This window comes from Acanthaster planci, linkage group LG09, assembly GCF_054643075.1.
Source record: "Acanthaster planci isolate LZ-2023a linkage group LG09, COTS_SCS, whole genome shotgun sequence".
Classification (NCBI taxonomy): domain Eukaryota; kingdom Metazoa; phylum Echinodermata; class Asteroidea; order Valvatida; family Acanthasteridae; genus Acanthaster; species Acanthaster planci.
The window spans coordinates 16,595,331-16,618,659 of record NC_141785.1 but is presented as its reverse complement, the minus strand read 5'-3'; the positions used below and the strand labels follow the sequence as shown (position 1 = coordinate 16,618,659).

At 40.0% G+C, this 23,329-nt stretch overlaps 1 protein-coding gene across 4 annotated transcripts in view; it reads right to left on the bottom strand.

Annotated features, from left to right (window-relative positions):
- Positions 1 to 4,409: 4,409 nt before the first annotated feature.
- Positions 4,410 to 23,329, bottom strand: part of LOC110988842 (P2X purinoceptor 4-like) — a 62,920-nt gene continuing 44,000 nt past the window's right edge. For 3 of the 4 annotated variants that reach the window (XM_022252739.2, XM_022252741.2, XM_022252743.2), the window contains 6 exons: positions 20,777 to 20,863; positions 15,179 to 15,320; positions 13,991 to 14,121; positions 12,903 to 13,059; positions 7,858 to 7,965; positions 4,410 to 7,309 (listed from right to left, as the gene is read on the bottom strand). In XM_022252739.2, the coding sequence (XP_022108431.1) occupies positions 7,157 to 7,309; positions 7,858 to 7,965; positions 12,903 to 13,059; positions 13,991 to 14,121; positions 15,179 to 15,320; positions 20,777 to 20,863 (778 nt within the window). In that variant the 3' untranslated portion in view covers positions 4,410 to 7,156. The remainder of the gene's footprint in view (positions 7,310 to 7,857; positions 7,966 to 12,902; positions 13,060 to 13,990; positions 14,122 to 15,178; positions 15,321 to 20,776; positions 20,864 to 23,329) is intronic. The other variant, XM_022252742.2, reaches the window with a different exon arrangement.

The window sequence follows — 23,329 nt, the reverse complement described above, 5'->3', positions numbered from 1 at the left end:
AAAACGACCAAGTATAAAACAAAAGATAAAGTGCATAAACTGTAAAAATGCAAAGACAATGGATCCTTTGAAAACTAAAAAGACAAGAAACATAAACGTTAAACATGTTCGTTGAAGTAAAACTGGACCTAGTAATAAGATTAAATAACTAATAAAATAACTAAATTTCTATCAGTAAGTAATAAAATGTATTAACTAAAAGAGATCTTTACATATTGAGTTTAAATTATCAATAACAGAGGACAAGTTAAAACTGAGGTTAAATTTAAATGAACTGGCTAAATGCAAATTTTGAAAAGAAAAACAGACAAAAATGAACTAAAAATTATACGTTACAATTAACGTATAGGCCCTAAGTAAAATGAAAAAAGTATGAAAAAATGAAATGGAAGGAGTATGTACAAAATTTACAAAGACATGGTAGAAAATATAACTGAAATGGAAGGCGTGTTTCGCTGCAAAGGAAAATCTGTAATCGCCACCAAACCTAAAACAAAATAATTAGCGTGGCAAACCGAAAAATGCAGAGAGAACATCAACTCGTAGAACGTTTCGAACGATGCACTTAACTGTTAAAAGCGTTTCTCATTGTACTTGATGTTGTAATAATTCAATGTCACAACTGCTTTTTCTGTATTTATCAAGTCACTTTTGATCCGTCAATATTTTAAAGAAAACCGTACATTCTTAAACTGTACTATGATTCTTTATGAGAATCGACCTGCTGAATAGGATGACGTCATAGGCGTAGTTTAAACACTGTGACGATGCTTTACGTTGTTTTCCTTGCAGAATATGGAAAATGGAATTAACAGTATAAACAATCGCTCTAAAAAGCATCATCATTATAACACTGATTGGAAATGGGAAAAACGGAATTATTTGCATGAACACAAGCAAACAGAGAAGACCAAAAACAAGAGGCATAACAACACTTGGGATAGTAATAAGCATGTCTGTGGAAGAACCTTGTCAGAACAGTCAATCTTCTTTAGCTGAAAGAGAGACGACCACACCATTGTTTTTATTCCACCAGCTTTGTTACCTTTGTTTTCATTGAAATGTTGTTGAAAAGAGTATGCCTTTCTCAAAGTGATCTTTCATAAAGGTGTGTCAAAGTACACAGCCTATGCACTTGTTAGAATCTGCATGATTCAGAAATGCTCCAAACTCCTGTCGACCGATGCTTTCTTTTTTAATATTGTTACAAGCCTTTGCTTTCTCTTTTTTCTCCATATAACCATAGCGACGATCTTTTTTCCTGTCCTCTGAACTCTTACCCTAACTTTCACTGTTCTCATCATAACGTTCGTGGTCTTGTAAGACAAGTTATGTGAACACCTGTTTCAGCCCAAAAATATACGGGTTGTTATCAAGTAAATGACTTTTCGGTTACCAATCAGTGTAACCTGCAGGAATATGTGGAAATTTTTTATGAGGTGGGATGTAACACGAGTATAATTCTCGATTCGCGCGCATAGGGACTGCATTTACCACAAGCGGTATCATTCACCTTGAATCGTATAAAATATACATCCACACGAAGATCCCTTCAGCAGCTCGGGGAGAGCAGTGTTAGGCCCAGAGGGATGGGGTTAATGACTCTTGTCTTGTCCGCCGTAAGAAGATCTGGACAGCGATAACTTCGCATGTCGTCCGATATGCATAAAAATATCTTACCGTATTATTCCCTCTCGACCATGATGTATTGGAAATAGTTTCTTTCGGGGAGAATAGTCGAAATAAAACACTGCCTCCGCATAAAATATAAACGTTTCCTAGTAGGAGACACGTTGCTCTTAATGCCAACTTGGGAGTATCGTCTTGCATTTTTTCCCTTTAAGACCAGCACAAAGCGAGCTGATATGATTTCATTCTATGCATTTTGTATATGGACTATATATGCTTACCAATAATATTTCCCGTTCTGAAAGTAAATATTTTGCCTTATAAAATCGATACTCAAAGATGTTCTTCAGTACAATTTAGACTGTGGCTAATACCTTCTTGTGGGGTTCTGGATACGTTATTTTGTGTCTATTAGCATTTGAATAATCCAGTATGCAACACTATATATGCTTACCAATAATATTTCCCGTTCTGAAAGTAAATATTTTGCCTTATAAAATCGATACTCAAAGATGTTCTTCAGTACAATTTGGACTGTGGCTAATACTTTCTTGTGGGGTTCTGGATACGTTATTTTGTGTCTATTAGCATTTGAATAATCCAGTATGCAACACTATAGACAAAAGTGAACGTTAAAGACGACCCTAACGATGTTTGGGGATACCGCAATTCAGACCATGCTGTTAATTAATTGGTTTTATGAAAATCCTGAAATCGGTGCGCATTTCGTTCGTTACTTCAAGTGTCTCCTCACCTCGCCTTACATCGGTTAGCTTGGAAAATCAGGCCTCTAGGTATACTGAACGTCACGATGCGCCGCAGATAATTGCCACGAATCACATCCTGTTAGTGGAATCGCTGCCTGTCCACACAGCACGAGTTAATAAGTGTTGAATTCATTGGCCGACAAGGGCCAACGCAGGACGGTCAAGATGCACTCAATACTACAATGTACGGTCAATCGAGCTCTGGGTGCAGATCTAGCGTCTTCAAAGGGCCATTTTTAAAACCAACGGTGGCTTTTTAAATTCTGCTCTTTGACCAGTAAATTCCAATAAAAGTATTTTGTTGCGATTCTGTAAAGGAGAAATAAAGACGACATTGTTACGGGTAACATTTACCCATTATTATGTTACAAATTTGTACAATACAGTTGGGTATGAAGTATACCCATGTGACAACATTTCCCCTTTTCTGCTCATGAAAATGGGCAAACTGTACCAACCCTCATTTCAACCACATGTTACGTCATCTTTTTACCGAGATATTGGTTCTATTGTTTACTCAGCACTGTTGCGTTATGAATTTACTCATCGCCGGACGTGTTTTCAAACAGAAATTTGGGACCATTGCATGCTGACCCATTATTCAACTTTGCTTTCTGCAATCTGGATCGCTAAAGAAAGGGTATCAGTCACAGGACCTTGACAGTTGAGGGATGTGAAGAAAGGTTCCTCTGTGAGTTTGAAAGTCTGAGAAACGAATGTTCAGATTACGCTCAGGTACATTAGGGTGAATAATGGCAATGACATTACCACTACAGTGGAGCTCATACCAATGAGTCGTAGGCAAAAATGTCCTGTTATATTCATTTCCAAAATTTATGGTGAAAAGTTGAACAAAACGTAGTCAGTCAAGCAATGTTACAAACTAAATAGGTTCCCAGTCCCTACATTGTCCTTGGACGACCTTTGACTACGGATACAGGCGCAGATTCAGATGTCTAAACCCCCCGCTCTGAGACAAAAAAAAAGTTTAAAGGGCAAAATAATGTTTAAAAAAATATAAGGAAGATCGAAAAACAAGAAAGCATCCACCGAGATTCTTGTGCACAAGTTGAGTGTTACTCGTGTATGTCATTTAATGTTTCACCATCGTTCCCCCTTTTCCACAAAAACGCACAAAAAAAATCCCGGCCTGACACTTTCCCCCAAAATATCCTGGATCCGCCCCTGGGATATAATTCCTTAATTCGAATATACATTAATGGGGTAGTTAACTTGTACATGTAGATGTTTCCGAAGTGCAACAAGCACTTGCTTTTCAAATTCAGTATGCATGTTCATATACATTATTTAAGCGAGTGGTAAGTGGGAGAGTTCTTTTATTGGTGGTATTAGAAGACGCAATCTGAAATACATAACGCCAAAAGACTGTGATTCATGTGGCACTGACCATGCACCATGAACTTAATTTAAAACTGCACATTCTCGCCCCTAGAGCGCCCTCTGGCTTCAAATCACTCACAGAAGTGGATTTCCCCCATCTCCTGTTGCTTGCGACGATCCCCGAGGGCCGCGTCCATGCCCAATAATTGGTCTTTATTCTAAAGGTTCTCCTGGCTATTCACACAGTATTTTTTCAGCAACGAGAAGTGTATATTGACGAGCCATAGGTCCAGCACGTGTACCTGCGTCTGCGACACCACCATCTATCGATTTCAGGGAAAACTACTCGGGAAATTTTTCATCAGTTTGAAGGGATGCCTTGATACCCTTCTAACATAGGGTTATTTGCTACACTTATACCCGTTTGGACTTTAATAATAGCGCATTTCGGTAACAGTCGGGTCCACAGGGGTAGCACCTGGTACGTCCTCTTATTTTTCCATATTCTAAGGGGGATATAGTTTACCCTTATTATTTAATAAACTTTGAAGATAAAAGCAACGAAAAAATTGCATCCCGCTGGCATGGTTGGGTTCACCGCCATTTAGAGCGCTTCCCTTTCGTATTAGCCAGCCTTTGTCTCCAATATAAGAACACACACGAGCACTAATATTTAATTAAATGAACGTGTTTTATATACATATTTCACATAAATAAATACACCAGACGTAGTGACAAAGACAAATTAGTAGGTTGGCCCTACAGATTAATTCAATGAAGGTAATGCTCTGAATTTGGAAAGGAAAACTTCAATTCCAAATTTCTTAAATTGGCTCAAAAGATGACTGGTGGCATTGATTAATGACCTAGTGATTGGGTTATTGTAGGGAGGGCCACGGGCTCCATTTGAAGCAAAATATGGGAAGGAGAGGACCCCCTGCCTTTTTGTTGGTTATTGTTTGATCAGAATCTCAGGAATTCTTTACAGACTTTGGGGGGGGGTGTTAGATAACCATAGTCTACAGTGGATATAGGTATTGGACAGGTAAGGGAGGGGGTACCCCTCCGTCCCATATCTTGCCTGGTATAACGGGCTCGAATCTAAGCTATGAGCATGCGTTGTGACCTTTGGAAAGTTACTTTACCCCTGTTTGCCTCTTTCCACTCAAGAGAATTGGTTTCCTGCAGGATCATAAATTTCGTCTAAATTTCATCTGAAATCCCTACTATTCCTTCTTTGTTGGCCTTATAGGAAAATATAATGGAGACTCTATCAACATTATTAACCGTAATAGTATTTGCAAACTCCCAGTCATTACACATTATCACAACTGGGCTTTTACAGCCACAAAACAACAAATTAAAAAAATACAAGCACCTTTGTCGTAATAAACAGGTTAAACGGGTTAAGTATGGACGACACAACAATCTTTGGAACTGTCATCAAAGCATTAGGACTACCTTCAGAAACATTTAGGGATGTAGGCCTATTACATGAATAAAGAAACCACTCTTGGTTTGCCCGACGTTTCACAGCTTTCAGTATAAACCAGCTACATCCTGTTGGTTTAAGGGACGAAACAAAGTGTTCCTTTTGAAAAACCTGACTTAATGCGTCAGCCACCAAACAATCTTAATCTATCAGCTCAGAGTTTCAAAGAAGGTGCTTTGGTTACTACGTAGGATTGTGTGATTTTGCAGGTTTTGAACAGTCAAAACCACGGCTACGGTGCAGTTTCACCGCACTGCTCAGGAAATTCTGCGTTAATCATCTTTTAATTATCCATTACGGACAGAAATCCTGAGCGTGTTCCATATAAACTCAGAAAACATACAGGTTAGAAGTGGACAAATTCATAATCCTTGCTGACATGCTTATTGCGCTAACCATTACTCAAGAATTCTGTTTTGTGTATATTAGAAATTCTTTTTACGGTATAAGCATGATAAAAAATTGGACCCGAATTTCTCGGTAATGACGTGGTTAGACTAGCACTCCAACATCAAGGGTGTAGACGAAACCTTTAAGCGACTAACCAGCTGTCTGGATTACAAGCTGTGGCTCGGTATATTACAATCTTCATAGAGGGAAGACAATAAAATGACGCTTCCAATAAAACGTTAATTAAGTAAAACGCGCAGTAGTTTTACCCCATATCGTTATATGAGTGGTCGGTGCAATTACAATTTTTTTTTCACTTAATAATCGATGACACTGGAACAAATAATTCACTAAATGGTGTTGCCTACCTTTCTAAAGGGAACTAATATACATCTTGCGAAATCGAAGTTCTAGCCTTCTCTCATGAAAACTAAGTGAATCCTTTGAAATCGCCTCCTTCACTTCAATTGCACTGAATCAAATAGTTGTTCTTGGTTCTGTTTCATAATAATTTCATGGTATCAATAAATGTAAATAAGTAAGCACTGTAATCGTTCTAATGACTCCAAGGATGCAAAAGCACAATGTTGTTTTGCCCGTTTACAATACGCCCCAAGTGTACAAATGTCCTTAGTCGGAATTAACGTTAATGTATACCCGATTTATTTAAAATCTGCTCCTTCGTTCATTAGGTAATAACCTCTTCACCGACATGTTTTGTGTACTTTTGCACACTCTCTATGTACAATTAGTTTTCAAAAATTACAGTTGTACATTAAGTGCAGTGTGTATATCTGTATAGTCAAATTGCAGAAATCTGAGCTACCTTAATTCTGCACGTAAACGATGGCACTGGCTTTCAAATAAAAACATGCATCACCAGATGTATTTTTACAATATCAACAAATTCCTGTAGAGCATTTAATAAATAAAGGCAAACCTTCAATTGAATCGGAAGAAAAGTCACGATGGAATCATTATCATTACAAAATAAGTAGCACTATGCGCGATTGTTATTGGAACAGTGTCTTGGAACTTCACAAAAATATGAAAGTATTTCACCAATAAAGATATTATTCGAAAATCTGATGAAGGTACACTACGAATGCCATGGTGCCGCAGTCGCTACAAAATGTGAAGCGATGTGAAACTAGGAACTTTCAACCAGTCTGAGAGTGCACAAAATGGCCATCTAAATGACAGCACAAGAACAGTTTGCATGTATTATATTTCATGTTAAACATGGCAAAGATCTCAAATCAAATAAACTATTTGCTATTTAACACCATAACGCCAGATGGTATTTACAGTGATGAAATAATACTTCTAGAATGGAGTAAAAAAACAAAACAAACAGCACGCACACACACAAAATCAACAAACCAAAACTCACGCAAAAATCACACAATTTCCACTCATCTCTAAACTTTTTTCTCATCATTTCTGTCCAATTGGCAATTTTAGTTCCACGAAAATACAAACTGATTGGCTGTTTTTATCATAATTGTCTATATAATGATACAAAATGTTCATGGTTTTAGCTGTTTCGATCGTTGTCGGCGCTGGAGTCCAGGTATGCCGTCGCGTATCGCTTGCCCACGTCCATCGAGTTGCCGTCGTAAGATATGCGACGGAGCGGAAAAATGGCACTGTTCCCGTCGGCTTTGGAAAAGGTTCGTAGGGCGGGAACCTACGGAAGATCCAAATTGACATTTAGTTTAGTTACCATGTAAGGTTTAAGCAGAGGTGCAACCGCGAGAAAATTGGTCGGGGAAAGGCTTTGAGTCCAGGACTGTACCTCACTACAATTACTCTCCCCGATCAGAAAATGAAGAAGCTGAAAAGAGCATTTCACTATAGATTTTATTTTTTTATTTCATATGAAGGAACCCCCTTGGGTATTTCTCCAGAATTAGACCATGGTTTCACCCTTGAAATTTGAGCTCCTTTAAGCTACTCACCGAAGTTTTAGCTCATGACTCAAAAGAAGATTATAAAACCAGTTTAGCCTCTTCTTTATCTTAATGTGAATGATCAGTCATTCCAATTCTACTTATGCAAGCGATAACCTAACAAGTATTTAAATATCGATGAATAGACCGGATCTCCAGTGACTTCGCCCATTATTATGTAAGTTGACATCCATAATTCATCAATGACCAATAAAGGAAAATAGAATTTTGGTATTCAATATGTTCTTCTGTAAAACTCATCGATTAGCCATGTATGGTTTGTCACCTCATAGCCATCATCCGTGACCGGGTTGACATTCTGATATTTGCATTCTTTGTAGATGTTACGTTTCTTCAGCAGGTACAACACAACGATGTCACACATTACGGTGGCCTAGAGGGGAAGAAATAAGAATAAATAGGCCTCTATATTGATGACGTCACACTTTTATTATAAAATGAAATAGGGAATAAAACAGAAAAACAAGCACCAATTACAAAAAGTTAAAATGGGGATGTTCCACTATAATTCTCAGAATGTGAACGGCTAGATCACTGACTTTGAAACGTCATACCAAATTAATTTAACTGCTGTCCGGAGAACACTGTTCAGCATTTGTTGATTAAGCACGTACGTCCGGTACCTTTGGCGTTGGACTGAGGTATATGTCGTCTTGTTCCGCCCGGGACGAAACAAAACGTGGGCTGAACGAATGTTTTCTTTAATTTGTCGACACCATTCGTCCGTGGAAATGTTTTACTGGGCTGTCAAAACCGTGGAGGTAGGGGAAATATTGTAATTTGGAGAGTCTTTGCATAATGTAAACGGGCCATCCGAAATGTCAGCACTTAAGTACGGTGGCACAGCACGTTTTCAGCTGTCCAATTTTTCAACATAAATTCTTGGCTATGTCATCCGTGAACAGTGCACTTTTCTCTGCAATCCTGAGATAAGGTGTGACAAAGCGCCGCACTAATCACCACAACTTGGTGGAACAGTTTCACAATAATATAATTATGGTTTTTATTTTAAAAGGTTTCGCTAGCCGACTTACGTTCGTTGAAAACGTGAACAACAGTACCGGTTCAAATAATCTTGAGGATATTTCATCTCAGGAATTTGTCAATTTGAAGAAGTTTAAAGGCACAACGTTACTTGCTTTCCGTACAGGTACAACGAACCAGTCTATGGATCGATTCCTTAAAATTATTTTAAACCGCTGGTCGCCGGGTGGCGTGTAAACACACACAATTTTGCTCATTTGGTCCACGGAGGATATGCGCACTCGTTTTAAGAATTCTGTTTCATTTGCGCGGTTGACGTATTAACGCGTTATGCTTGGTTGGGTCAAAGAGCGCAAGAGGATCCTACAGGCACACGCTGCTACATATCTAATAAGTGGACCCTCCCCACCTACATTAATCCGGAAATGCTTTTTTATATACCCAGCAAGAATTGAGACCGAGGGGTACCCCCTCAACATGTCCAATCCCTATACACATTCCAGACTATTGTTACTTAACACATCCCCCCCAAGATGTCTGAAAGGAATTCCCCAGATTCCTACGAGACAATGACCAACACAAAGCGGGGGGGGGGTTTCTCTCCGTCTCATACCTTGCTGCATATGTTTTCTTGAGTAATAAAAATTGAATTGGGGAGCCCACACCATACACAAAAGAACTAAGGAATTAAAGACCTCATTTAATCGGGTAAACCGGTTTGCTTACGAACTTACGAAAGAGATAAGGATACAAAATCCCATCTAGCAACCCCTTTTGTATTGAAACAATTGGCAAACACCACACATGGCCACATGTGACGCCTATAAAGCTATTGACTTTTGTATGTGAACCAGTTGACGTCTAGACACGTGCCACGAGCTGTGCGTCCCTACGTATGTTATGGAAGCTAGGAATTATTTGAGGGAAAAAAATGCCTTCAGCATCTTTTTCGGGAAAGAAAGCCCGACATTAACTGGTTATAAGGTGAACCTTCATTTCAAGCCTCTAGTGAAGTTTGTGGGAATTTTGTCGATGATTTAGAAACACCATTGAACTACACGGGTTAATGGTCCGACTTGAATGACTACGTTTTTAAAACGTCTTAGGGCCCAGCGTCTTTTGAGATCTGTCTTGACTTTGGCTGTGTCTGACTTTAATTGGCTGCCACCGATAATAATATACATGCTCTAATAGGAAGTGGTTGCCACCGCAATGTGGCTTTTCATAGCAGCGCGTGTTGTATCTAAAGCCACACCCAAGTGATTCGGAGCCTGCTGCATGCAGTCATATGTCAGTGGGGACTTTGATGCGAAATAGGCACTTGTATGATGTGAGGTTTTTAACGATGTAGCATTGTGACACCACTGTTTTATTTTACAAATGAATGAATTGACAACTGAATGAAATTTTTACCAGTTGGCAAAATATATAAAACTGTAATTAAGTGCACTGCTTGCGCCTTCACTCTGCTCAAATACCGCAAAATATAGTTATGTCTCCAACACAGAGAAATCCTTTTTTGGTACTCGTTATGCCGCTCATGATTTAGGAAAGCACAGTATAGACTCATTTCAAGTCCCATTGGGTGTTTGTCACTTATTATGTACATGTAGACGACTTTCTGGATGATGTGTCTATGTAAATTTTGAAATACAAGCCATGGAGATATCCTGGACATATTGTTACCGAAATATACAATGAGAGCAAAGAACAGCCATGTTTGTACGATAAACCGATTATCGATTCTCTTGGGACCGTCAGCACGTGAGATTGTCATTAAATCCAGTATCGGTTTAATAATCTGGATACACGACCTGATTCGATTTTAAGCTGTATCGAGTGTTCGAGTATCGTGACCAACGGAGACGGCCGGAGAGCAAGGATATGACCAATAAAACAATGTCGATCCTGCACTATCAACGTCACGTGAGTGATTTCACGTCACTGAAAGGGAGAGGTATAAATTAAACAGTCAACGGATAACGTCCTGTTCAGGTGGACTGACGTTAACAGGACACCCCGCTCAAATTTTGGAGAAGATCAACAGTGAGTTTCGAACTAATTGAAATTATTATCTTGTGTCTTCAAACTTGCCGTCCTTACGCTACTACTAGCGTTTATGAAGCTACCAACATGAGTTGAGAAATCTTAAATTTCAAACCTCCTCGTGAAATTTAATTTTGCCACAATAGATTTAAACTATGCATTAAGTTGCTTGAGTAATGCTATTATGGACGGAAAAGGTTTAATAACGTACCAGTCTACTTGTGATGCATGCGGTCTGATTTCTAGACAAGAGTCAGTATTGGATTACGTTTCCAGGGACAACAGCTGTGGAAGAAAGTTGTCGAAGCACACTTTATCGGGTGTCCAATATCAATCCGCAGGTCGAGTGACTGCAAAAGACGCGATATTCAAAACCGGATTTGGGACGGGGACGTGCTCATTTTAGCTTTGCGTCGCAGTGAAAATTGCACAAGAGGAACTCCCTCGGAGTTCACGCAGCTTCACACTCCGAAAGGTATAGAAGGCGAGAAAAATAACAATTACATCATACTTTCTACTGCAATTTGTATGCGTGGTATATTCAGCGCCGACTGGCTTCATTCTTGAGCGAGGGAATACATATGTGTCCATTTCTTTGGCATAGTGTCAAAGGGACGTTTCGCCCCACTATGTGAAGTGCGAAATAACACTTGGAGAAGGGGTAGATTTTTATTGCTTGTTGGAATTGAATGATTAAAACATGAACTGCTTTGAACTGGTTCAGAAAGAGACACCCCCCGACACACACACACAACCACCCACTCTCTCCCTCAATCATTATTATGGGCACAAATCACGCGATCTGACAACAAACAGCAATCTAACATAAAAGCACGGCTCGGCCCTCTCGGTTTGATAAGTTCACGGCGCGAGATTCAATTCCCAGCGGGGGGGAGTCATCGCGTACGGGTAAGAAACGGGAAGTGATCTGAACGAGAGCTGGCGGTCAAACAATCTCAAAGGGGTGGTCTCTTTCAAATAAGTTGAAATGAACCCAGTCAATTCAACGTCCTTTATTTTTTGTGTTTGTGTCTTTTGAACTAAAGGTGTGTGTACATGTTCATATTTTTGGCAAGAAAAAAAAAACACGTGTTGTCCAATGTGCAGGTTGTATGCTGATGCAGGGTTTTTGTTTATTTTGTTTTGCTTTGCTTTATTCTGTTGGCGAAAAGATGATTTGTTTTTCCCCACTTTATTTGGTGGTTGCCTTTAATGTTGCTGTTCCCAAGGACGCTGTTAGAGTGTTTCATTAGTCGATAATTCCACGAAAGTGCCATTGATGTATATGTTGACCTGTCATTGTATTCTTATTTTTGTTTAAATTACTGTTACAGCAGCTGTCGTTGCTGTAGCAGATGTAACCGTGGCTGTTATTTGATGTTGACAGTTAGTTATTGTTGTTGCTTCTGATCTTCTCAAATATTTCTGTTTACTGTTTAGTCATCCTTAGCAAAATAAAGGTACACTCACAGCTATCTTACTCCACTTCGATAAGCACTGCATTACTCTTGTTAATGAAATATACATGACGCTGTTGATATCTCAAAATTTCCGTGTGTAATTTGCACCTATAGAGGAGGCCGACTTTATCGGTCACTGATTTCCAGCTCATATGAAAGCACCAGGATGATCCCATGTGAGAAAATTATAATAATGAAATCACGTTGGGGTCATTGAAAGTTCGTCTCAACTCATTACTTAACGGTGAGAAGACGATCATAAAACGCGGTGTGTGTCAAAGAAAAAATGATGTTTCCCCTGATTGGGTCATGGGCCATTGCTTTCCAATGGAGTGAACACTCTAATTTCTATACTGGATTTTAAAACAGCGGAAAGTTAAGGCTGTATACATAGGCTTAGAAACGCAATGCCCCGGGCGCAATACCATAAAGAGGTCCAAGTCATTCAATTCATATATACCCAGAACAGTTCACTGATTAAATTGAAGCCAAATTCAATCCTGAACAAATTAATAAAACACCAAGGATTGTGTTTAAGTCAAATGAGCATTTAGAGTAATCGACAAAATAATTTCAAATCTGCTAACTTGAAAAAAGGAGGGAGCAACCTTTCACCGTAAGAGAGATCATGTCTTTTGGTAACAGGAAAAATCTAATTTAACAAATAAAAACAAATATCGACACGTTGATAAACACAAATCTCTGTGATTTTCATTGCTTGTGATTGGCTCAAACTGTATTTTTTATAAAACGTTTGTTGTTGTTCCTCTTGGGGCTCTATGATATCAGTGACAAAAGTCACAAGAGGAGGACAGCTTACCAGCGAAAGCAGTGCAAATCCCGACGCCACGTTAAGCATGAGGGGGATAAAATGGAACTGCCCCGCCACCCCGGTGATCTTGATGTTGAATAGAATACCGTAGGCCTTTGTCAACGTCCGATGCTCAGAGCCGTTTGACTTGTAGTACTTCGAGTACCTGGTTACCATGACGATGAGAGGCGAAGACAGAAACAAAGAAGCTAATTAAGAGAGGAACAGAAAGGTGCGTTGGAGGATAGCAAAGACCGACGAATTAAGGGACGAAACCTCAAGATGAGAAGCACGAGTTTTCGCGGTAGCCCGTCCCAATCAGATATTAAGTGATGAATCCAATGTGACAACCCGGGGCTGGTGAATTCCTTCTAATGTGCTTTCAATATCAAACTGCGGTTCTTTCCAAGCAGACGTCGCTGTCGTCTTGAGACTTCTATTCATTTAGCGTCAATTTGGCCAAATCGGTTGGCGGGGGAAGCCGTCTCAGCTGGTCACATTCGTTCCACAAGAGAAAACTGCGCCAGCGAAAGAAAGAAACCCTGGCGCAGTGACTTAAAATGTTCGCTTTAAAATTGATGCTGTCTCTCGCATTCTTAATGCAAAGTTCTCATTACATTCTAATTAAACCTCTTTCCACGAATGTTATCCATTGGAATAAACATGGAGGATGTTGTTTCCCTTCCTCCATATGAATCACGCCAGCGATAACTTAACCTTGCAAAAGAGGTGGGCGATGTTATGAGAGGAATGCTGGCGCCACGACCTGACACTTTCCTATTAATGGCCAAGTATATCAAATTCAACATTCTAAGCTATTTAAAGGGAGTGAAATGGTGATGACAAATTACAACGAACCGGGGGAATTGCAACTTGAACAAGCTTCAGTATGCTTGGCCAAAACATAAGATGTTTTTTCCCCGAAGCTGACAAGGATCATTTTGGCTGTATTCGACGCGTATTTTGGAAGAAAATTATCAAAGTCGTGTCTTGCTTGGGTTCACGACTATGACTACGTCGTAGACCTATACAAGAAAAGTCACGGAAATGAACAGAAACAGGCTCAAGCAAGGTCCTGTTTGAGCTGGTCCCCTTACCGGAAGTTGAACCCCGCAGCTATTTGGGCGTGTTGGTCATCGGAGCGGAAGAATCGATACTTGGGCAGACATTCGTCTCGATGTCTATCAAGGTTGCAATTCCACTGAATGTCTATCGTGACCACGCCTCCCTGGAGAAAGAAGTGAATTGTTAATCGTTGATAGGAATGACATCTTTCTGACCCGGCAATGCAGACTGCAGCCGACGGTGTAAAAGTAAGGCTGGGGGTATAACCCAGAATTCATGATACATCCAGCTGTGCCTCCCCTTAAAAAGCATAGTTACATTAGCTTGTAATACCAGATCCAACAAAATAGGTCTTAGAACTTTCTTGAAGTAAAGTTATTTGTGTTTGCAACAAAAAGAGCAAACTGCATGACCTCTTCGTGTTCATCTATTGCTCAGTTTGGCATCCTGAGTCAAGTAAACATTATGTGGGGAAAATATCGAAAGTTCCCTTATCAATTTAGATTGTGCAATATTCATTATTAGCCTTTTAACTTGACTTGGCTCTGGTGACGTGACTGATTTTATAAGGTTGCACGGGCCACGTAGTGAGCCAACTAAACGGTTGAAGGTATTTCCCTAAATAAGAACTGGCCCACAGTAACTCCCCATTGAAAAGCACTGGCTACGCCCCTGGATGATATGAGTTAAGCCTTAATGCTGCAACATTACACTTGTCATGAAAGTCCTAACCATCCATTCAACCTCCAGGTAAAATGTCTGACGTTTAGTGTCACTTCACTTAACATTTTAATCTAGGAGTCCGAAGAAATTACTGTGACCGTGGAGTGAATAGTGACCACGCGTCTTATCTCCCTTGCGTTTTATTGGTAACAGCTAAGCCTTAATTGGGGTTCGGATGGGCTGACAAGAAAAATAATGCGGACGGCTGGATTATCAGTAATACACTCCGCACAAAATCTGCAGTCGTATAGCGTTGAGTTCAGCTCCCGTAACTACATAGCGAAAACCTCTGTATAGCGATACCAAGTAACTGACAAGATGAGAGTGTGGATAGGCAGCAATCACAGGCGCGCGCGCGGCAAAGAATGCTGGGACCTTTGTGCGTGAAAATACCCAGTAGGCTTACTCGTGTGGTTTGCAAGGTAACATTTTAACTTCAACCCGGAATATAATAAAACAAGGGAATACTGTGACGTCCTTCGGATTTTGGGGCTCACCTTGTAAGCCATGTTCTCGAACGTGTCATTCGCCATTTCCACAATAGACCCCAGCTTAAAGATGGGACAGAGTGGGTCGTTGACCGGGTCGTACATGCAGCCCCGCAAGTAGGCCTTCTCCGCCGTCTCCCGTATATTTCTTCTGTGACAAAAGCGAAAGGGAACGGGGACATGCAGCATTACGAAGTACAAAGAAAGATGATTAGTTTCACACGAAAACAAATAATGGTTCGGTTCACTTGCTAACAGGTTACGTCTTGAACACACTTGCTTTCGAAATACGATATCTCAACAGATGCCGTTGTTTTTAAATGAGACCACTCGCAAGGGCCGGGGCGTTTCAAGAAAAGTTGCTTTGAATTGCAAACTTTCAGGTGCTCCATTAGTCCAAGAATTGCAAGTGTCGTTTTGTACCCTCCCTTTAAAGAAAAAAAAATTAGAACTTTCATATTCTATAATATGCATAACACATGCACGGCGGGGTCTCTAGCGATTGAATTGCCTGAATATACTGACACATGATTAAGTAATTAATGTTTCACAGCAAGTACGAAATGCACTGACATCTGCACATAAAAATCTGTACACGATAGCTGCAGGGTAGTACTTATTGTCATTTCGGGTTCAATATATGATTTTTGTTGTTTTTTTTCAAAGCATACCACTTTAACCATTTCTGCAATTGATTTTGGGCCGGGAGTGACGCAAGGGAAGTGAAGACACTACGCGCTTGGATACAATATGGTAGGGTGTTGCTATATAAGCTGTGGCTTTCTTGAAACTCAGCCTGAATCGACGCGACGACGGAGTGTTTCCAAAGGTTGGAAACTGATTAGCTAGCATACTTTTATAATTGCGCAGGCCGAATCCGTGGTTTGTGTCCACGTCTGCTTTCCATTTTGGAGTTCTTACAATTTAGAAGACAATACGATATTACGTACATCAGTCTTGCGGACATTATAATCTACCTCTAAGAAATGTCTGTACAGGTAAAATAAATTTATAAATGGAACTGCCGACTTCTACAGTGCCGAAAGGTTATCCTAGAAACTTGAACTCAGTTCATGACTCCATCCCACCGTGAAATTATTGTCACAGAACTACCGCAAAGTGAACGGGGTGTACAAATTTTTCCCAAGCCATTTGCATTTCTGCAGATTACATCGCTAAACGACGCGCGTTCACTGATTATATTCTTGTCACACAGCATGCTTGATCAAGCGTGAAGCCAACCCTTTGGAGCAGGAAAAAACTATGCCACTTTTTAAAAGCCGCATTCGTCACCAGTAACTCATCCATTACAAGAACTGATTGGGACAAGAAGAGTGTTGCTTCTTAAGTGAAGCGAGTAGTAATCTCGGGAATTCTAAATTTACTTGGCCTCTGGACCCTTCGATTGGCATGCCTTTTCCATCATTCGCGGTTTTTTGTCGCAAACCAGTAAAAGCAGGACTTGAAAAAAAGAATGGGTCTTCTTCCCGGTCGTATTAATTTTGCCTGATATCACTCTCGCTCCAGCCGGAATCCGAGTCCCACTGATTAACTTCTCAACATCAGGACTGCTTGTAAAGTATCGGGAAGGTGGTGTGTCACAAATTAGCTCGTAAGAGAAGGCAATCAATTACGCTTGACCTCCTGGTGTCTTTGGACGATAGGAGGAGGACGAAGTGGCTGTATGGAAGTTGACAAAGAGGGACGGGGAAGGAAACAGGCAAGCCCCCTCCCCATGCAGAAATATGACGGGGGACATTTACTTCAAACAAACTTTGTTCAGGCAAGCTGTAAACTGATGAAGAAACTTGCACCTTTGATAAGGTGAAATGTTGTTCGGGTGTTACGGGGAGGGAAATTTTATGCGTCAACATGAGCCAAACCAACCAGCCAACCTGTTCTTTCAACGTGTTGTAATTAACTACATGTAAACATTAACGACTTCGAATCAGTGGCATCGAGTCATGACACCATCAAGCTATTCAAGATGAAATGATGAAAAGAATGGCCTCACGCTGGAGATTTTTATCTCACCTCAAAGATGAAAACGTACTGAGTGCTTTTTGCAATACGTGCAGGCCTACGTGCAGGATGCCCGGAAGTGCGTAAAAGGTGACCATTAATCCGGTTGACTAATGAAAAAGCGCCAAAGCTGACAAGACTACTCATGTAGCCGTAAACTGTCGGTCGCGCGCCAGCTACGCGTGATTAATAGAGGCCCATCAACTACACTGTAAAAATGATGATACTAATTCCTCGGATACAGAGTGTTTGCTTTTGCCCCCGACTCTCCTTGTTCTTTGACTTGGACGAGGTGGTCTCTTATTAGATTTTTTATTCGCATAACTGTAACACGACTAATTTGTGATCAGGGAGGAAATTTACTTTAAGGGTCAATACACTGTACAAGTTAGAAGGACAGTGTGGGGGAAAATTGGCCTTTTACGAGGATTGATGGATTGATTAGAAAATCACCGTCTGAGGTGGTGCGTTGGTTGAGGTGGGGCATGGAGGTCGTTCAAGGGTCTGGTTTCATAATTTTATGTATTATCATTTGTTTTTCGTTTTGTCTTTTTTAATTGTGAATTTTTGCAATAATGGTATACAGGAAAAATTTATTGCAAATTCAGTGCTTAATCGTGCTACTTAAAATGTAAACAATTCGGACAATTTGAATCCTGGCAGAAAAAGCTGGAAATCGAAATGAAGTTTTCAATATAAGTAGAGATACACTGAAAGGTTTCATTTGATAGCTAAAACAACAATTTGTGACGATTTTTTTCGGGGGGGGGAGTAAATGTTACTTTTGGGTTGCATATCTATGAAACCCGAACAGTCACATTCGAACAACCGTAGTCAAACTATTTTGTGAAATGTTATGGTCACTCCCATTTTGCTGTTGGCAGCAACGACAAAACTTGCGGTGTTCATGGTATTTTTTTCGTATATGAATGGTTCCCTCTGTATTGATAAATTAAATAGGCTACTGATAACCAGTGTTGCAACCATGCCCCAGGGCCTGGTTCCAAACGGTCAACTAAACATCCAACCCTCCATCGTGCGGGTAGTGTCGGTCGAACCATAATGGTTAACTACAGTCATCCCTCAAACTTGCTCCTTGTAGTCTTCCAAGTCTTCCATCCAGTCGTTTTCCCGATCAAAACAGAATAAGACACAAGCTATTTTGGTTTCTGTTTTTTCTTCTAGTAATTATCAGGGACTATTATTATGACAACCTTTCAGTGGAGTCAAATCAAAAGCTACCGTAGACACTTTACAAAAACAAAGTAACCCAGCGTGGAGGAATTCGCAAGCCTCATATGCCGTCCCAAGAGATGAAAAGTATGACAGGTTTAATCCCCCCCCTGGCTGGACGACTCCTAGATTACTATACATGTACATGCGCTAGGAGTCTGCGGAGAAACGCTTCGTGGTGCATTTCAAGAACACAAGAACAGAAACAATGGAAGCGATACGTCTGGTTGAGATGGTTGTGAGGATTGATATAGGAATTACAGAATGCGGTGAGGTTCAGTTTTGTATTTCCATATCATCCAATCAAAACAGATGACGCAGCGGCCAGACGTGCTTGAAAAACTTCATGCATTTTTAATGTCTTCCATTTACTTATCAATAAAGTATTCAGGGTCTGTTTAGTGAGTTTCTGCTTGCAATTGACGAGATTAATAGTTTATATCAAATTTAATGGAATTGTTTTACAAAATCACGCAGAGACAAAAATATATCACACCGACTTGGCAATACTATAGAATTGGTGTTAACTGTGTTTTTTCAAGAATCCAACAGTGAAACCACCAGTTGACATAGGTGTCCTAAAATCTCGCGCTGAACCAAAAATAAAACCATTCAAGTGGTTTTCTTTTATTGCACCATTCCACTGATATGTAATTCTTTCAAGTGATTTGAACAGTTCTGATTGTCGTAATAGTTCTTTAAATTAACTTGGTCTGAAGACATCGGCTATAACCCCTAGCCTTTCTCTTTAAGACTCCTTTAAATTTTGTAATTTCAGCAACGGATGAAGAAAAAAGACAATCTGTCGATATGAAGTGGAAAATATTGCTCGTCAGAGCAGAATATAGTGGTTAAGTGCGCCACATTATTTTGGGCACCATACACCGCACTTATCGACTTTTTGATTTAGTAAACGGACAGCAATATTTCTTCTTTTCTAGGAAACACCATTAGATTTGCAATAACGTCATTGCAGGTGTTCGGTTTCTTCATTTAAACTGATAATAATTTATATGCCTCCATAGACGTAATTGATTTTGCTCCATTAAGACTGTTCGTTGAACCTTAATCACAATCGATTCAGGGTTGAACACACAGTAAATTATTAGTATGCAAACAACACCGTAAGGTGAAACGATATATTCAATATAGAGACAGCCTACAACTGTACGATAATTTGAAACTGCATTTTTTCACCGGTAAAGAGATGAGGCAACGGAATGTTCCATAAGTACATCATGTAAGCCTATCTCAAATTGAGCCACTCATAAATTCGGACGCAATGTCACAGAAACAGCGATAGCAAATGCTCTCCAGTTTGCTTGCGAAGGAGAAAGCAAACGATCATTTGTTATCGTTTGTACTGTTGGATTAATTAAAATCTTGAGTTACGGCCTCAAACTTTCCCCCTTTAATTTTAACTCGAACAAAGACTCGCACTGGATTGCAAAGAAAGTGATTCAAAGCTTGTACCATTTATGGGAGTAGTTTATGCACATTATTTACCCTTCTACGAGTAAAAAGTTACCAAGTGAAATATAACTTATGTGGCCGCAGACTTTATCCGAAGCGAACTCATTCATTCAATCCGATGAACATGTTGCAGCTGATAAGGATGGAAAGGTTGCAGAGTAGCAAAAGGCTTTATTCCGTAAATAATCTATCAATGGTACAGGTAATAAGGATACCGTTGGCTCATTTCCTATCTGAAATTTAAATTGAGGAATTTTGAAATTTCTGCCTCGCATAGATTTAGCTTGCTAGATTGACATCAGCCGAAAAGCTGGGAACATTACGGAAAATTAATTCACAGTTGCCGCCCTTGTGCTGCATGATCCCTTGTTTTTAAGATAGAACATTTCCATGGAATTTGCTTTGGGTGAACCAACGCCATTTGTTGCCGATTCATTCTGTCTGTTCGCGATTAATTGGTAACGCGATATCGTTATTATTCTCAGCGGTACACCACTGATTGCACGGGTAAGAGACAGTACGACCACTCCGCAGACTAAGAGGGAGAACAAAAAACCTGACCGGAGTCGGGCCCTCTTCGGATTAAGATGATTGATGCGAAGGGAAGGATGAAATTGCTGAGGAAAACAGTGAGGAAGCGGGTGCATGCGGGGAAGAGGAATGAGAAATAACTAGATAATTGAAGAAAAGATCGAAGAGGATAAACGCAAAGACCGATGTTGAAATTGGGCATCAGTTTAGAGGTTGGCCTGCAGAGCAGTGGAAACACGCGCTGACAGGCGCAGAAAAAGTGGAATGCCTGGGGCAACAAGTGCACCAATGGCCCGACGGACGGACAAGACAAGACACCAAGATTAATGAATGCATGACTATACTCACTTTGAGAAGTTGAAGGCTGGGAAGGAAATGCTGTTTTTAATCATCACTGTGAAATTTTTAGCTTCTAGGAGCACCGGTACTTTAGCTCTAAATAGAAATCAGGAAATAACGGAACTCATTATTAATGAAAATATTCACGAGCATTAAAAAAAGAACAAAAGTCCAAACCAATCAATATTGTGGAAGTAATTATAACAAGGCAGATGTTGATGTAAACAAATCCTTGAAAAGTGGCTGATCATGGGATCGGAGGTATGTACCAATTCCTCTCTCGGTCTGGCTCCAGGATAAAACGATAAACATTCTTTGATACTGTGACTGCAGTCATCGAATGCCTTTCCAGATGCCCCTCGCAAATAAGCCTTTTGTGACTAAAATTTGAATAAAATCTGATATATTGGGTTCTTTATGAACATACCGGTAACAATTTGAATTTTTCGTACTAAATACACTGTTGCTAAACCTCGTGAATCGAGGCAAACGTTTGCTTAGTTACATAAGAGAGGCCTTGTACCAATACAGTTTTCAGTGGATAAGAAAGGCACGAAATTGAACCAGTCCATAGACTGCTTCACTGATAAATTCTTAATTATGCACGCATGCGCAAAAATGGCCTTGGTGGCAAGAAGTGTGTGGGCCATTGAAAGTGTACAGGGATGCGACGTTGATGATCATTTTCTCTCAGGTTTTCTGGCTTTAATTTTTTTTCGTAAAAAAATCCCATTAAATCAGGTTTGCTATTAGTTTCTAATTAAGGACTCAGTGGAATTTCTCGTGCTCTGGTAAAAAAAGACTTTAGGCCCTGTAATCGTAATTTTTCCTGTGCGCACAAGATCGCCGTTTCTTAGTATGGCCCCTTTCCATCATAAATAGTATAAACTACATTGTTAGTGTTCTTGGAGCCAATTTGTGCATTTGTAAAAACACGCACTGATGTTCAATGTACATGTACCGGTACTGTATACCCATTCGATTCACTGCTTTCTGCGCTTGGGAAATCTGAAGAACCAGACCCGTTTCTCTTTGGAATCTGCGCTTTGTCTTGTACAACCCCAAACACAACAACTGAATACCGTTTCTTTCGGCAGTAGCCCTACTCCAAATAACCGAGTTCAATGTAAGCTATGTACGTACAGTATCCGTGTACATTGAACATCGGTACGTGCTTTTACAAAATGCACAGGTTGGCTCCAAGAACACTAACAATGTAATTTATACTACTTATGATGGAAGGGGCCATGCTAAGAAACAACAATCTCGTGCGCACAGGAAAAATTAGGAATACAAAGTCTTCTCAGAGAGCAGTAAAAATTCCACTTCAATTAGAAACTAATCTCAAACACAATTTAATGGGATTTTCTGGAAAAAATCAACAAAGCCAAAAAAGCCAGATGGAAAATGATCATCAAAGTCGCACCCCTGTACATTTTCAATGGTCTACTCACACTTCTTGCCACTTAGGCCATTTGTGCGCATGCCTGCTTAATTATGAATTCTAATTCTAATTGTTGTTTCATGTGCAATCAGATAACTCGTGCAGTGTACCAGTTTTTATTCAAATTTAATTTGCAACAGGCTTATTGGATCTGTGCTATACAAATGCAGCTGCCAGGGGAACTATTCGAAAATTGGTTGACGATTGAAAGAACCAGATGTATATAGAATCTTCTTTAGCTAAGTTCATTCACTTGCATCCGATATCAGCTTCGTGCACCAGGAGATCAATTTATATGGAAACTTGATATTACAACCCACATTTCTGCCACTTTTTTCAAGCATACTCGCACACCCTGATTACTTTTAGGACGAAGGAAGGGAATCAAAGAATCAATACATGGATGTAGGTGATAAGGGCAAAATTCGGTCGGTAAACTTCAAGCCACAGTAACAGAGATTGCCGAATGACGACGCCTGCTCCGCGCTGCGTCACATGGCCGGCGTGTATGGCTTTTGTTATTCTTCCCCGTAAAGGGGGGGGGGGGCTACAAGATAATTTTAAACGCACAAGTGAGCTAAGGGAGATGCAGCAGTAGACATGGGTCCGACAACTAACCTTTTTTGTGCACTGGGGGGCAAAGGAGTGAAGGAGCAATAAAGACGTCACCTAGGAAACAGGAATCACCTGACAAACGTAGATTCGTTTTAACGGACATGATTTGTCCCTTTTGGGAATGTTAGACAAACACGATCAAAGACTTCCTACATGTGTAAACGAGCCCTCTGAACATTGTTTTGTACATAATTTGAAAGAGTCCGTGCAATGTAATTTGAAAATGCAGTTACTAAAAACGTTCCTTTGTTTCCCTTTTAATACGATTTTCAATTATTTTTGCACAATTTCAAAGGGCATTTTTATATCTTAATTTTATGCTCATGCGAATTGAGCAAAAGTGGGATGTCATTCAAGGCAGAAACCTCCGTCAGTGTTACAGCCATTTCCGCACTTACATTTGGGATACTATGCTTTATTTAGAACATTTTCCAGCGTGTGCGTACAGGAAATAGTCATAAATAGTCATAAATCATAAAAATTTCCTCAATCTCCTCCAAAAC